We start from the raw sequence: 12682 nt of genomic DNA on the forward strand, positions 1-12682 counted from the left end.
CATTTTATTTTCGAGAAGCAGTTCGCCAAAATCATCGCGACGACCTCACCAGTTTCTAGCATAACGCGCGTACCCGTCGCCTTCTCACCCGCTCGGTTCCCGGGCGCATATTGCTCGCTCATAGTTGCTCACGGCTGCTTTGGCATCTTTGCCCGCCTGCCAGCACACACATGTCTGACTTCATCCGAGGCCTGTTCTCGGGCTCCTCGTCGAGCAATAACCGGGACAAGTCTTCCTCGACACAATCACCGTCACAGCAACCAGCACCGTCACAACACGACGCATTCCTCGACGATGTCGCCGTTGCGCGGACAACAGATTCGCCTGCCACTGCTGCACCCGGTAGCCAAGATATGCAGATGTCGGTCGAGGACATCCTTGCACCGCTCTCCGGTCAGCGGTTACAAGCCGGCTCGCTGTATCCTGTTCCAGAGACGGCGCCCACGTTTGCCACGCATGAGGAGATTCCGAAGGGCTTTTTTGAAGAGGTCCAAGATTACGCTACAGTACGTTACAACACCGTGTTCGTTTGGTGGGGTGGCGAGCTAACAGGCACAGGAACATCCGATAATCTTCGGCGCCAGCATCGTTGCCGCCGCCCTCGCAACCCGCATGGGCGTTCGTGCCATACGTGCGCGCACTGGTTGCGCCGGCGCGTCGACCAGCAAATATTACAAGGGCGGCTTTGATCCGAAAATGAACGCTAAGGAAGCGCTGTTGATCCTGGGTCTCGCCGAGTCCTCTCTAACGCGAACGAAGCTAAAGGAGGCCCATCGACGGATCATGCTGCTCAACCACCCTGACAGGGGCGGGTCGCCGTACATGGCAACGAAGATAAATGAGGCAAAGGATTTTTTGGAGAAGAATAAACGATTGCGGCGATAATTTCATGTCCCCGGGAGTTTGACGTATTTGTGTGTTTCTCGTTGTTTCCCTTTCGTCTAAACTTGCATATTGTGTTTAGCTTGTCGTCTGTATATAAATTCACCACTTATTTTTGACCTTGAGTAGATTTTCCAGGTGACTGGCTTTGTGGTCGTAGTAGTACTGTGAGTACTGCGCTAGGTTTGAAGATCCCCAGCCCAGATTTCGATACATAACTCAAGGGTCTGACAGCATTGTCGCGCGACATCTAACACCACGGCATGGCCACGCAATTGCCATGAAACAGCTACATTGTCTCACCCGGCCGCTGCGACCCTCATTATTTCACTTTGTTTCGTCACATCTAAGAACGACGGCCGTGCCACACACGCCGCCGTGCGACAGTGACCATGCGGCATTCGCACGACGACACTTCAGCACCACCCCCGTCGCGAGGGCACAGGTCATGCAGGTTTTCAGCCGGCAAGTGAAGCGCCGACAACGCGACCGGGCGGCGTCGAATCCCGAGAATAGTCGGGTCGTCGACTATCTTCGCGCTGAAGTGGCTGACCGGCTGATTGAGAGGCTCCTTGTAAGTTGTCGCGCCTTGTCATGCTGTCCACGCATGCACGAACTAATGATGATAGTTGATCGCGCGGAATCATGATACAATGATCGACCTTGGTGCTGGAGCTGGCAGTATTGAGCAGGCGATCTGCGGCGAACGCGAGGATCCGAATGACAAAGCGGTACTCCAGTCCCGCCTCGGTCGAATAATCATGACTGAAATGTCAGAGAAACTGCTCTACCGAGATGCGGACCCCGAAAAATTCTCATTCAACCGGGAACTCGACATCACGCGCGTACAAACCGACGAGGAGGTTTTATTCACTGCAGAACTACTCTCCGCCATCCGCGGCGCCCCCGTGGCCAAGACGGAGGTTAGCGACTTTCAATTTGAGAATACTGTGAACACGGTGATTAGCAACATGTCGATTCATTGGGTGAATGATCTTCCAGGGCTGCTGCAGAAGATAAAGTACATGCTCGTGCCGGATGGTTTGTTCATCGCTAGCATGTGTGGTGGTGATTCCCTATTCGAATTGCGTACCGCGCTTCAAATCGCGGAGATGGACGTCTATGGTCGCATTGCACCGCGTTTATCCCCATTAGCAGGCGAGTTGTCCTTCAATTGCAGCTGTGCTATATATGCTAACCCTCGGCAGACGTCCGCGACATGGGCGGCCTGATGCAGCAAGCAGGCTACAACCTGATCACAGTCGACGTCGACGACATCATCGTATCCTACCCCGACATGATGTCGCTGATGCGCGATTTGCGCGATATGGGCGAGAGCAACGCTGTGTTGAATCGCCCGCACTACCTCCCTCGCAAGCTAATCGAAGCCGCAGAGAAGGTGTACAAGGACATGCACGCGAACGACGACGGGTCGTTACCGGCTACGTTCCGGATCATTTATATGGTACGTCACGCTGTGTGTGCTCATTGGCATAACAGGTATGCTAACGTGTGTAGATTGGATGGAAGCCAAGCCCGAACCAGCCGAAGCCGCTAGAACGCGGAACCGCAGACGTGAGTTTTAAGGATATTCTGTAAATAAGTCGCATTTGCATTGTAGATAAGCAGTAGTAATTGTATAGAAGCGCGGTGTAGATGTTTGTGATGATCGACTGCGTAGAGGACGTACTCGACCGCGACGAGTCGCCGCTGCCGTGGTCACTCAACCACCGAACCAGCCCTTCAACGTCACCACTCTTCTTATCCCACCACCTACCATCAGTTAACGACAATGGCGACCGTCAATTTCCGCCGCATCAACATCGACATCCTCGACCCCGAGAATAATATCCCACCGGAGGACCTGATCCCGCCGAGCATCGCGAACCTGCCGCCGGTCAGCGTGTCCGACATCCAAGCGTTTGGGCAGTCCATTCGCGGCCTGCTCTCGCGCGGCGACCACGTCGGCGCGCTCACCGCCGCGCTCGATCAGCCGCCGTACACGAGTACGCCCGAGGTTAAGGTGTGTGACATCGCCTTTCGCGTGTGCGTGGTAGCTTGCTGGCCAGGGTAGCCGAGGTCGCTGCACACAACTATGCAACGCACACTAACTGATCTAGAACATACACCTCGCGACTGTGCTCGACATCCTCGCGACCATCAAAACCGTCGACATGAGCAAGATTGTCGACAAGCTGTCGCCCGAGCAGCGCGACACGCTGATCAAGTACCTCTACAAAGGCATGGGTGTCCCCGAGACCCACGGTGTCTCCGGCGTGCTGCTCGCCTGGTTCGAAAAGGTATGTCAACTCAAGCTCACAATGAAGGATTTGACGCTAATATTTTGCGCGCAGGTGACCGACATCGCGGGACAGGGCGCTATTGTTCGGTATCTCTCCGACAGACGGGTTGTCTAGGTTATTTTGCGTCTCCGGTCTTGTATATTAGTTATATTTTTTGCGATTGTTTAGATTTCCTTATCCTGTGCAATTGTCAATCATCATCATCGATTACTCGTCGCCGTGTAAAAATTATTTACATCGTGCTTATGACACACCATGCTGCGTTCCTTAATGATGCAACAAACCGCAAATAGCGTCCTAAAATTCCGATAAATTTCGACTACAACAATTAACAAGGTATTTACGATGAGGAAATGGCAGCCAGGATTGCCTGTCCGTCCATCTCCTTCACATCGACACCATGCAATCGTAGCTCGCGCTTTAGCGAGCGCAGACCGACAGTCGCCTTCAGAGTAGACTCCTTATGAAATATATATGTGATCTGGATCGGCGGCCATGTCTGCGTTGTTGCACGCATGATAGACATTGTTTTGAAGTCATACTCAATGAGCGCGATCATGTCTGCTTTCAGATCTCCACCCTTGGATCCATTGTCGTCCGTGAGCACCAATCCCTGCATGGTGATCCGTAGCGCCAAGCCTGACCCGCAGAACTTAACAGGCAGCTCGTTCTCGTCTGAACGGACAAACGCCGCGACAAGCGGGAACTGGTTCGGATCACGCCCGGGAGCGGTCGCCTTCACCACGGTGGGACTGCACTCGCTTATCACATCCTTGAATGTGTAGTTGGTCGAAACGCGTGGAAGTGTTCGCACCGTGACGAATTTCTCGCGGGTGACGGAGTCAGGAAGAAATGTTGTGGCGAGTTTGGCGTCGTCGTATGACCGGGAGGAGTCTGGTGCCGGCGTGAAGCCATTGCTGCTCACTGTTCTGCGAGCAGTCCGTGGTGTGGCTTCAGTGCCGTTAGGTAGCGTGGAAACGATCTCTGGCAATGACGGCAGCGACAACGACGATGGAACAGAATGCGCTTTTGACAAAACTGAGTGTAGAGACGACTTTTGTGAACCCATGCTATCATGACGAGTGACTGCGGGAGATGCAGAATCTGGCTTCAATGCCTTCTGGCGCTTTGCGAGTGCTTCGAGCGGTGTCAATGACTGCTCAGTGCCATCTGAATATGCTGGATATGGCTTCGCCGCGTCCTGTACTGACTTCACCTTCTTAGTCGTGGCCGGCGACTTTGTCTTCGTCGGGTTAGCTACCGCAGCTGGAGTCGCTGCAGTAGTCGCAGCATTATCCAGATGCGCCGCTACCGCCTGCGCGTTCGTGAACAGTGCTTCCCCTGGCGCAAACAATTTCAGTATCCTGCTTATTTGTGCTTCCCATTCAAGTTTCGTGCCGCTTCGTTTCCGTGCATCGCGGAAGTAGTACAAAGAGCCGGCGAGGAAGACAACACCCCACATGAGCAGAATCACAACGCCGTATAAGAACCGGTCGACGACACGACGTATACACGCGGAGGCCTCGGGAAATATGCTGGCGGCAAAGAAGCCCAACGCAGTTCCAGCCGTAAACATGCCATAGGGACGCTGTGTGAGGGCTAATGGATCGGGAAAACGGGGTGCAGCCGCCTTCGTCGACAGTACCAGCTTAGCCTCCTTTGCGGCTGATGTCTGTTCTGCTGAAGTAGCATTCTTCGTGATCGGCGGGGGTGTGACGTCGTCGAAAATCGAAGGTACGGCGACATTGTCGTCGTCGTGATCATGGCGGCGGTTGATCCCAGCAGTTCTGCGCATGGGTGCCTTGCGAAGAGCCTCGTTAATTGATCCCTGTGCTTTCATGGCCGTCTCGTTTAGCAGCTTACGGTTCCTGGGGAAATATCAATATACGTAAATTGTTGATGAAGAAAAGAGCTCGCGCGCACAAGAGATTTGGCGATAGACGGTAATTGCCTTACTTAGGCTGAGGCTCGCGAGACCACCGTCGCACAAACCGCACACGATAATTATGCCGTGGCCCAAGAGAGCAGTCTGTGATTTGCTCCGGATCTGCTGATCCCGCTCTATTCTCCCAGTGGGAATGGTCGTCCAGTGCAAAGTCGACCACTGCGGACGCAGTCCTGCTCTGATTTCATGCAGAGCCTCGGTGATCTCCTGTTCGCAGTGCCCCGCAGCAAACTTGTGGTCCCAAAATTAGTAAACAGAGGCGGTGCGGCTGACACGCAGATATAGTGGCATAGGAATTTTACGGCCACAAAGTTCACGCTGTTATTGCGGTTGCGCTAGCTCATGCGGCTCGTTGTTGCAGCAACCAGGGGCTCTAGAGAGTCGCTTACTCGACGCGATGAGCGCAGACCCTCGGTCTTGCATAGCTTCAGGAGCTAGACGAGGTCCAGAGTCTAGAGTCAAGAAGGCAGCCTAGCAGTATAAGCGCGAGATTTGTGCAATGGGTTATCTATGGCCAGAACAAGAGCAGACTCTTGTTATCTGGACGAGGTGCGAATCACGCGTTGTATTCGCTCCACAGACATATTTTGTATCCAGACAGTCTGTTGTTGTGCGTTTCTGTGTTTAGAAGTAATTGAGAGCGTGGAATCCAGTTTCAGCTCGCTTCATGCAGAGGACCAGCAATTAGTTAGAAGACAGATGAGCGGAGCAAGCTGCCTTAAGATGTGGCAGATGATGCAGAACGTTTCCAAGCAAAGAACGCGGAGACGACGCGTGCAGTTCGTGCAAGTAAGAAGGAAGCGCTTCTGGGCAGGACTGCCGCACAGCACCGGCGTCCTCGCTCAGCAGCCAACAACTTCATACTCTCCACACTCCGCTTCTCACTTCTCTCCTTCCTCTTCATCTACCGAGACACCCAGCCCCTGCGTTTCGTATGTCCTTGCTCGTTCTGATCACTCATCTGTATTTTCTCGTCTTCTTCAACTTGTTCGCTCGTCTTGTTTACAACAGTCTCGCCGTCGCAAGGATTACTTCTCATCCGCCCGATCAGACAACTCCACATAATTACGCTCAGGAGTCAGGACCTCCTCACACAGCCACAAGATCGTCAGGACCCAGCTCATCTAAACTGATGTCCTTCGGTAAGTACTCCTCCTTGCTCTCTCATCACTTCGATCAATCGTCGACGATCGTACAGGTTCAGCGCCCCCGCCCCCTTCCAAATTTAGTAATACCCAAGAAATTCCGCAACTCGAAGCCCGCCCAGATCCGAGCGCAAAGGATACGATCTATCTTATTATTTCTCTCCCTGCATAATCAGAACTAATAGCGAGTCTCACAGTTACTTTTGCGCAAGTAATATAGCAAACAGACCCAACGCGAGATTCACTGTGCCTATACCAAGGTTAACGGTGGTGTCCTGTACAGTGATCTTTATTCCTGGACTACTCCTGTTGAACAGTCTCTACTGAAACGAATACCACACTAGAGGTGGTGCCTAGAGTAGACGGATTTGACACTGAGAGGACACTACGCGAGCAAGAATACCAGGAGCACAGGAATACCTGGAACTAGAGAACGAGAAGAACAGAGGCGACTTGAGGACAACGTTGGAAGAGTGACTGAAAAGAAAGAGGCCGGGACTTCAGGGGATAGTAAGTTAGAAGGGCCTGCGAAACTGGTGGAGAGATAGTGTTGGAAGTACCGGAGGGAACACCGAGGGCGAGAAGGTTGGCAGGTTTTATATTGTTAGTGCATTCGTAGATATGACCGTGACAGAACGAGCGAGGATTGAGGATCAACGCGGACCGATTGCGAAGAATATGGCAAACACTAAAAACCGTCGTTATAAAACAGGTATGTCACCATTTATTTCTCTTCCTGTGTCCTGCTGTGAGCAAGATGAGCAAGCGGAGAGAGCGGACAGAATTGTATCGCGGCGATGAGTAGCTGTCGTCTCCGAAGGAAGTGAGATTGAGTGGAAGGTGTAGGAGGAGAGTTTGATACAGGGTCACATCTCTTGGAATAGAGGGGTCGCAGCAGCCCTGTACGCCCAGCGCCATTTTAAAGCGCGGCGTCGGGGTTTGTCTGGCAGGACGGTCAGCCCCTAACCGCCATGTGTCGTCCTGACCTCTGTAGACCGCGCACCCGCTCAGCTGCTAGATTCTTGCACTACAGGGGACAGCGTTGTAGCTCTTATACAATGGACATTTACTGGATCGCAGTGAACTCGTGCTAGATGCGACTGGCGGGCACCGTGACATTGCCAACTAATTTAGAGTCCACCGATTTCGCAAAGACTTGTGTAACAATCACTATAAATAAACTAGAATCACACAAGAACTGGATATTAACGCTTCAACTATCAGGATATTTCAAATTATACAAAAAAAACTGGCCCAACTTGTGTATCCTGCTCGTCGACCAGGGCGATGATGCCACAAAGCCCGTACAAGAGAGATGCAATATGGACACCTTTAGAATTTGCCATAGTGTCCGGCTTTAAAAAGTCTCTTCATCAAGTTCTGCGACCTGGTCTGGTATCTCAAATCCCTCCTAAATTAAATGTCAGCAATCATATGTGAGCACATCTACCCACAAGCGGCACTGACCTCTGTGGTGTATAGAATATCCTGGATCTGCTTGATGAGCATGTCCTTCTCTGGATCCAACGGCCTCTCGCCACGCTCGATCTGCTCGGCATCCTCGTCTGCGACAGCAGTCACGAGGATCTCGATGTCGCGCAACTTGTTAAAGTAGAAGTCTCGCTCGCGCTCCAGCGCCTCCGCGTGCTCGCGTAACGCGGCGTTGTCGGCCTGCAGTTGCGAAATCTGCACGCTAGCCGAGGGCGTCCTCGTGCGCGGGGCAAGACCGGATGACACAGTACTAGTGTTTGCTGAGGCTGAGTGGTGGTTGTTGATACTGCTGTGGTTGCCATTGCTGGTCGTCGACGAGCCGCTTGCTTTCCGGTTCGATACGACCGACGGCGCGCGTGCGGGTGCGCCTGAGACGAGCGATTGGCCCTTGCGACGGGCGATGGGGTCGTAGTCGCCGCCGGGAAAGTTCATGTCCCAGAACTTCTTCGTCCATTGCAAGAACTCGAGGTTGTCTTGGAACTTGCACTTTGTCAAACGCTCAACCGGCACGGTCTTGTTGATCTTATGGCGCAGAAAGGCCGCCTGCAGCACTTTGAAATTTGAAATATACTGGTACTCCGAGTTCACGTTGAACTGTAGTCGTCAGTCAGCACATCTTCCCTTGATCTGCCGCACACAACCACACAAAACCACTCATACCTTGACCTTCGCCATGGGCAAGTCGCCGTAGATGCTGTCAAAGATCTGGCACAGCGGCGCGCCCGTACCGCACTGGTTGACCTCCGTCAAGTTCAGCTGCAGCAGGTCGTTCATCCACGCAATCAGTTCCTGTCTAGACTCGCCCATCTTTGTGTGTGTGGGTAATGTGTCCTTCAAGGCCCTCAGGAAATGTTCAACGAGATATGTCTGTCTGGAGAGAGGTGGTCCAGCGATGAGCCGGCGAGCGTTAGCGTTTCACGCTCAGAAGGATGTAAACAAAGACAGGATAATCAAGGTACGCCGACGACGCGTCAGGTACAGCAAAGAAGAATCAACTTCACGTACCAGACTTGTGCCTATATATATCAAAGTCGCGTCAAATAGCTCTACCGCCAAACACAACACTTTTCCTGATTCCCGGTTCGGTGTTGCGGTGGAGGAAAAGTGACTTAACGATGTTGTTGTCGTTCTGTGTTTACGCGCGAAGCTGGGATCACGTTCCCGGATCACGCGTCGCAACCAAGCGCTGTGATCTACTGCGTGATCCGCCACTCTAACGTGATTCAAGCAGAAACCACTGTGGGTTTACTAAAATGCACATAGCTATTTTGCATCCGATTCAAATATAGCCGTTAATAAATCACGGCGAATCAGTCAAGTCAATTATTTCATTATCCCTTCCTTCTCATCCGCGAGACACAAACAAGCAACTAGATAACATACTGTGCTATACCCATCGAACCACACCGCCGTGAAGACTAAAAAAACGAGGCAGAGATATATACTCGAGCGATGTCTGAACTAGCAGAACGCAGCAAAAGACGGAAAAAAAGAAAAAACGCGCTATATAGGGAAAAGGAACCGAGCACCAAAAAGATTCAGAAGATTGGAGTTGAGGGAGAAGATAAGAGCGGAGAAAGGAGATCTAGCAAGCGCAGCCCTGGGCATTCTCTCCAGATCGAGAGTCCAAGTCGACTCCTCGCTCGCCAGCGCCAGCCCGGCCCTTTGCGCCAGCAGCGCCACCGCGCTTGTTGACGATCTCCTCCGGGATCTTGGACGCGATGGCAAGGAAAACGTCCCGGACGTTGGCACCGGTCTTGGCAGACGTCTCGAAAAACAGGAGACCCTCTTCCTCAGCAAACTTTCGGCCCTCCTCAGTCGTAATCTTGCGCCGATCCTCCTCCTCTTCACTCTCACCGGCCTCGTTGCACAAATCAAGCTTGTTGCCAACAAGCGCGATGACGATCTTGGGGCTGGCTTGTGCGTGCAACTCGTTTACCCAGTGGCGCGCCTTGATGAGGGAAGTAGGCTTCGTGAGGTCGTAGACGACAAGAGCGGTCTGTGCATTTCTGTAGTACATTGGGGCGAGCGAAGCGAACCGCTCCTGGCCAGCGGTATCCCTGGAAGATCATTAAAACACGGCGCAAATAAGTCAACCAAAGACAAAACGTACCAGATTTCGAACTTGATGGTTCTGTTGGGAAGGGTGCACTTTTGCGTGAGGAAAGCGGCTCCGATGGTAGGCTCTGTCGAGACCCGCGCGTTAGCGTTTGTCCAATACAAAATAAAACGCGCGGCAGTGTTGCGCCAGTAGCAACAAGATCATGATGATCCAGCCTCTCGCGGGCACTACAGAGTGGACCGAGAGAAGCGACGCAGGGACGACGAAATACACTCACCCTTGTTCTCCTGGAAATCGTTGCTGACAAACCGCAGGACCAAGCTAGACTTCCCGACAGCAGCTTCACCAAGCAGAACAAGCTTGACCGACGCGGTGGGCTTTGGTGCGGAGGGCGCGACGTCCAAAGAGCTCATTGTGATGATTACGGGCGGAGAAAGGGGAGCCGGAGGGGGGCGAGTGAGAAGGTGGGACGACGAAGCGGCTGACGACGGCGACAACTAAAAGCAACAAGGCACTGTCTAGGCAGACAATAGAAAGGTCAGCAGGTGGTAACAAAGAAGAGGCGAAGGCGCTGGTGAAGTGGGTGAGGCCGCAAGGTGATAAGCTGGTATTACTGCTGCGGCGACGGGGGCAACAGGAGCGCAGAAAAGGAGACACGTAGTGGACACCAACACACGCAGCGCCAGACAAGAATCTACATACCGACGTATGAAGACGCGGGCCAGGGGATAGATGAAGCCGGAGGAAGGGATCAGGACAGCGGAGGCGGAGCTGAGGCGAAGATGATGATGATGATACGGAAGGTGCACAACTACGATAGTCGTGCTTACATTACACGGGTGTCGTGCCGGGGCCAGCCTTCCGCGGCCAGACCTAAAACTACGCATGGCCCCCAAGTAATACTCGGCACGACTCACAGACGGCTCACAAACAGTCACACACATTGGCCATCATCTCAATTACTTCAAGACGCTGTTATGATACATATATGAACGCAAAACCTCCTTTTTGTTTTTGAGACTCCCGCCCTTTTAAAGACATGTAATCTAATAGATGTCGCCCTGGATGGCAGGGAACTCAAAGACGACCTGCTTGCCTGTGAGCTTCGAGTACACAGACTGAAAAGACTCCAGCTTGTAATCGATAGCAGTCGAGTCCTTATTGTCGAGGAACACCTTCTGGATCTTGCCGCCGCCAACAATCGATCGCACTCTCTTGCCGACGATCTCGGTGGGGAAGACAAGGTCCTCGAGGATGGCGTCGTGCACGGCAGTGAGAGTGCGCGAACGGGGACGCTTCTGCTTCAGTCTTGAGCGGCGACCTGGCTTAGGGAGAATTCGTCGCTGGGCAATGAACACGACGTGACGATCGGAGAACTTCTTCTCCAGCTCGCGGGTGAGACTAGCGATGCCGCGTTAGTACCATCGTCCGTGTGAAAATACGTAGACACGCACATACCGCTGCTGAATCTTGTGGAATGAAACGAGGAGGGGAACAGGAACAAAGACCGCAATCGCCTTCTTGCCGCCGGAGACATCGATCTAGAATTGTTGCGTTAGTCGTGGGTGTTTGATTGTACGAGTATTCCCACACTTCGACTCGCCAACGACTACTTCCAAACCGGCAGTAATGAACTAAACCCTCCATTGATTGCCAGTCATAGAAATGCCCTTGTCAAAACCCGGTAGCTGGTCATACTTGTATTGTCTGGTATAAGCCAGAAAAATAGTTCATACCTCCTTGGCAGCGGAGAACTGCAGTGGTCGCAGGTCGGCCTTGAGGTCGGCGACAGAGGTCTCGAGGTCAAAAAGGGCCTGAGCGATGGCGAGCTCGAGATCGCTGGCGGTGGACGGGCTGGTCAGTTTGTTCGTGGCCGACATCGTTGCTGTGGGGTGTGTGCGAGAGCGGTACTGCTGAGCTTGAGACCGACGGGCAACTTTCGAGATCCGGCGTGCGCTGCCCAGCTTTCGAGATGTTGCCCGCCTTGCCCTACACCGTGACTGCGCTTTTAGCCCTAAACTCCCACTTAGGGCTGCTGAGGCTGTGCAGCACGAACCCCTCGTCTGAGCTGCAAGAATGTGCGTAAGCTGGAATTCATGTCACGGCTAGCAACGCATAAAACGTAGCTTCAAGCTCTGATTGTGCCAACCAGTATAGGCCTCTCGTCCAAACCATCTTGATCCCCCTCTCTAGCCTGCTTCACAATTCGCAAGCTCCGCAGGCTCTTTTGCTTTACGTTCGGCTTCACCGCATTGTCGTCTTTACTAGGCCCTTGCTGCGAACAATTCTCTCTTGCGTCTATCATCATTTTGAGTTCGATGTTATATTATCTGTTTTACTGACTAGACCGGTCCTTATGGTTCCGCACGCCATCTCATCTGCCCTGTCATCCTATAATATAGCGTTTTCTTCGATATCTATATTTTCAGCTAGCCAGTTTGGTATGCTGGCCGCTGTTTGGGCTACGACCTGCGATGGAGTTAGCTTATAGCTAGCCATGTCGACCTGCCTTCTGCTAACTGGATTCCTTCTGTGTGGCCGTGTGCCTGCTACTATGACCGCGATACTGATCTGTCAATATGTTGTTTACTTTGTTGATTGAATTTTATCCTGTGTATTTGTTAGGTCGCGATATACCGCTTTCATCACGCTAGTACGATCTGATATGTGGGGGATTTTGACTCGTAGTAGAGCAAGGACAGTAATAACGAGCAAATCATATGCAGAGAAATGGTAGTGGACGGACGAGTAGGTTGGAGTGGCGCGCTCAACAGCGCCCGGCTCCTTGTTTCAATGTGTGGGCTGATCCTCATCACTTGACACGCAAGTTACGTAGGCGCCTCCAATGATCACC

General features: G+C 52.6%; 7 protein-coding genes across 7 annotated transcripts; 3 read left to right on the top strand and 4 right to left on the bottom strand.

Annotated features, from left to right (window-relative positions):
• The first annotated feature begins 28 nt into the window (after positions 1 to 28).
• Positions 29 to 1001, top strand: V1518DRAFT_392759 (uncharacterized protein). Its single transcript, XM_066901779.1, has 2 exons — positions 29 to 506; positions 559 to 1001. Exons 1-2 carry the CDS (start codon positions 171 to 173, stop codon positions 883 to 885), a joined length of 663 nt encoding a protein of 220 aa, XP_066760265.1. The 5' UTR covers positions 29 to 170; the 3' UTR covers positions 886 to 1001.
• Positions 1002 to 1094: 93 nt separating this feature from the next.
• Positions 1095 to 2549, top strand: V1518DRAFT_414916 (uncharacterized protein). The gene is made up of 4 exons (XM_066903684.1): positions 1095 to 1456; positions 1512 to 2040; positions 2091 to 2347; positions 2401 to 2549. The coding sequence occupies exons 1-4, from the start codon at positions 1163 to 1165 to the stop codon at positions 2479 to 2481; spliced, it is 1161 nt and encodes a 386-aa protein (XP_066760266.1). The 5' UTR covers positions 1095 to 1162; the 3' UTR covers positions 2482 to 2549.
• A 63-nt stretch (positions 2550 to 2612) lies between these two features.
• On the top strand, positions 2613 to 3638 carry V1518DRAFT_414919 (actin-related protein 2/3 complex subunit 5). The gene is made up of 3 exons (XM_066903685.1): positions 2613 to 2905; positions 3003 to 3182; positions 3237 to 3638. The coding sequence occupies exons 1-3, from the start codon at positions 2675 to 2677 to the stop codon at positions 3297 to 3299; spliced, it is 474 nt and encodes a 157-aa protein (XP_066760267.1). The 5' UTR covers positions 2613 to 2674; the 3' UTR covers positions 3300 to 3638.
• Positions 3314 to 5347, bottom strand: V1518DRAFT_414922 (uncharacterized protein). The gene has a single exon (XM_066903686.1). The coding sequence runs from the start codon at positions 5023 to 5025 to the stop codon at positions 3526 to 3528; it is 1500 nt and encodes a 499-aa protein (XP_066760268.1). The 5' UTR covers positions 5026 to 5347; the 3' UTR covers positions 3314 to 3525.
• A 1934-nt stretch (positions 5348 to 7281) lies between these two features.
• V1518DRAFT_414929 (calponin homology domain-containing protein) lies at positions 7282 to 8906 on the bottom strand. The gene is made up of 4 exons (XM_066903687.1): positions 8772 to 8906; positions 8427 to 8637; positions 7743 to 8360; positions 7282 to 7686 (listed from the first exon to the last, which is right to left on the bottom strand). The coding sequence occupies exons 2-4, from the start codon at positions 8571 to 8573 to the stop codon at positions 7633 to 7635; spliced, it is 819 nt and encodes a 272-aa protein (XP_066760269.1). The 5' UTR covers positions 8574 to 8637; positions 8772 to 8906; the 3' UTR covers positions 7282 to 7632.
• A 120-nt stretch (positions 8907 to 9026) lies between these two features.
• V1518DRAFT_414933 (ras family-domain-containing protein) lies at positions 9027 to 10733 on the bottom strand. Its single transcript, XM_066903688.1, has 4 exons — positions 10531 to 10733; positions 10106 to 10346; positions 9880 to 9952; positions 9027 to 9826 (listed from the first exon to the last, which is right to left on the bottom strand). The coding sequence occupies exons 2-4, from the start codon at positions 10239 to 10241 to the stop codon at positions 9352 to 9354; spliced, it is 684 nt and encodes a 227-aa protein (XP_066760270.1). The 5' UTR covers positions 10242 to 10346; positions 10531 to 10733; the 3' UTR covers positions 9027 to 9351.
• On the bottom strand, positions 10734 to 11805 carry V1518DRAFT_414936 (40S ribosomal protein eS7). The gene is made up of 3 exons (XM_066903689.1): positions 11565 to 11805; positions 11287 to 11369; positions 10734 to 11229 (listed from the first exon to the last, which is right to left on the bottom strand). Exons 1-3 carry the CDS (start codon positions 11706 to 11708, stop codon positions 10875 to 10877), a joined length of 582 nt encoding a protein of 193 aa, XP_066760271.1. The 5' UTR covers positions 11709 to 11805; the 3' UTR covers positions 10734 to 10874.
• Positions 11806 to 12682: the final 877 nt, after the last annotated feature.

This window comes from Limtongia smithiae (genome assembly GCF_038497785.1).
Source record: "Limtongia smithiae strain NRRL Y-17922 unplaced genomic scaffold V1518scaffold_4, whole genome shotgun sequence".
Taxonomy (NCBI): domain Eukaryota; kingdom Fungi; phylum Ascomycota; class Lipomycetes; order Lipomycetales; family Lipomycetaceae; genus Limtongia; species Limtongia smithiae.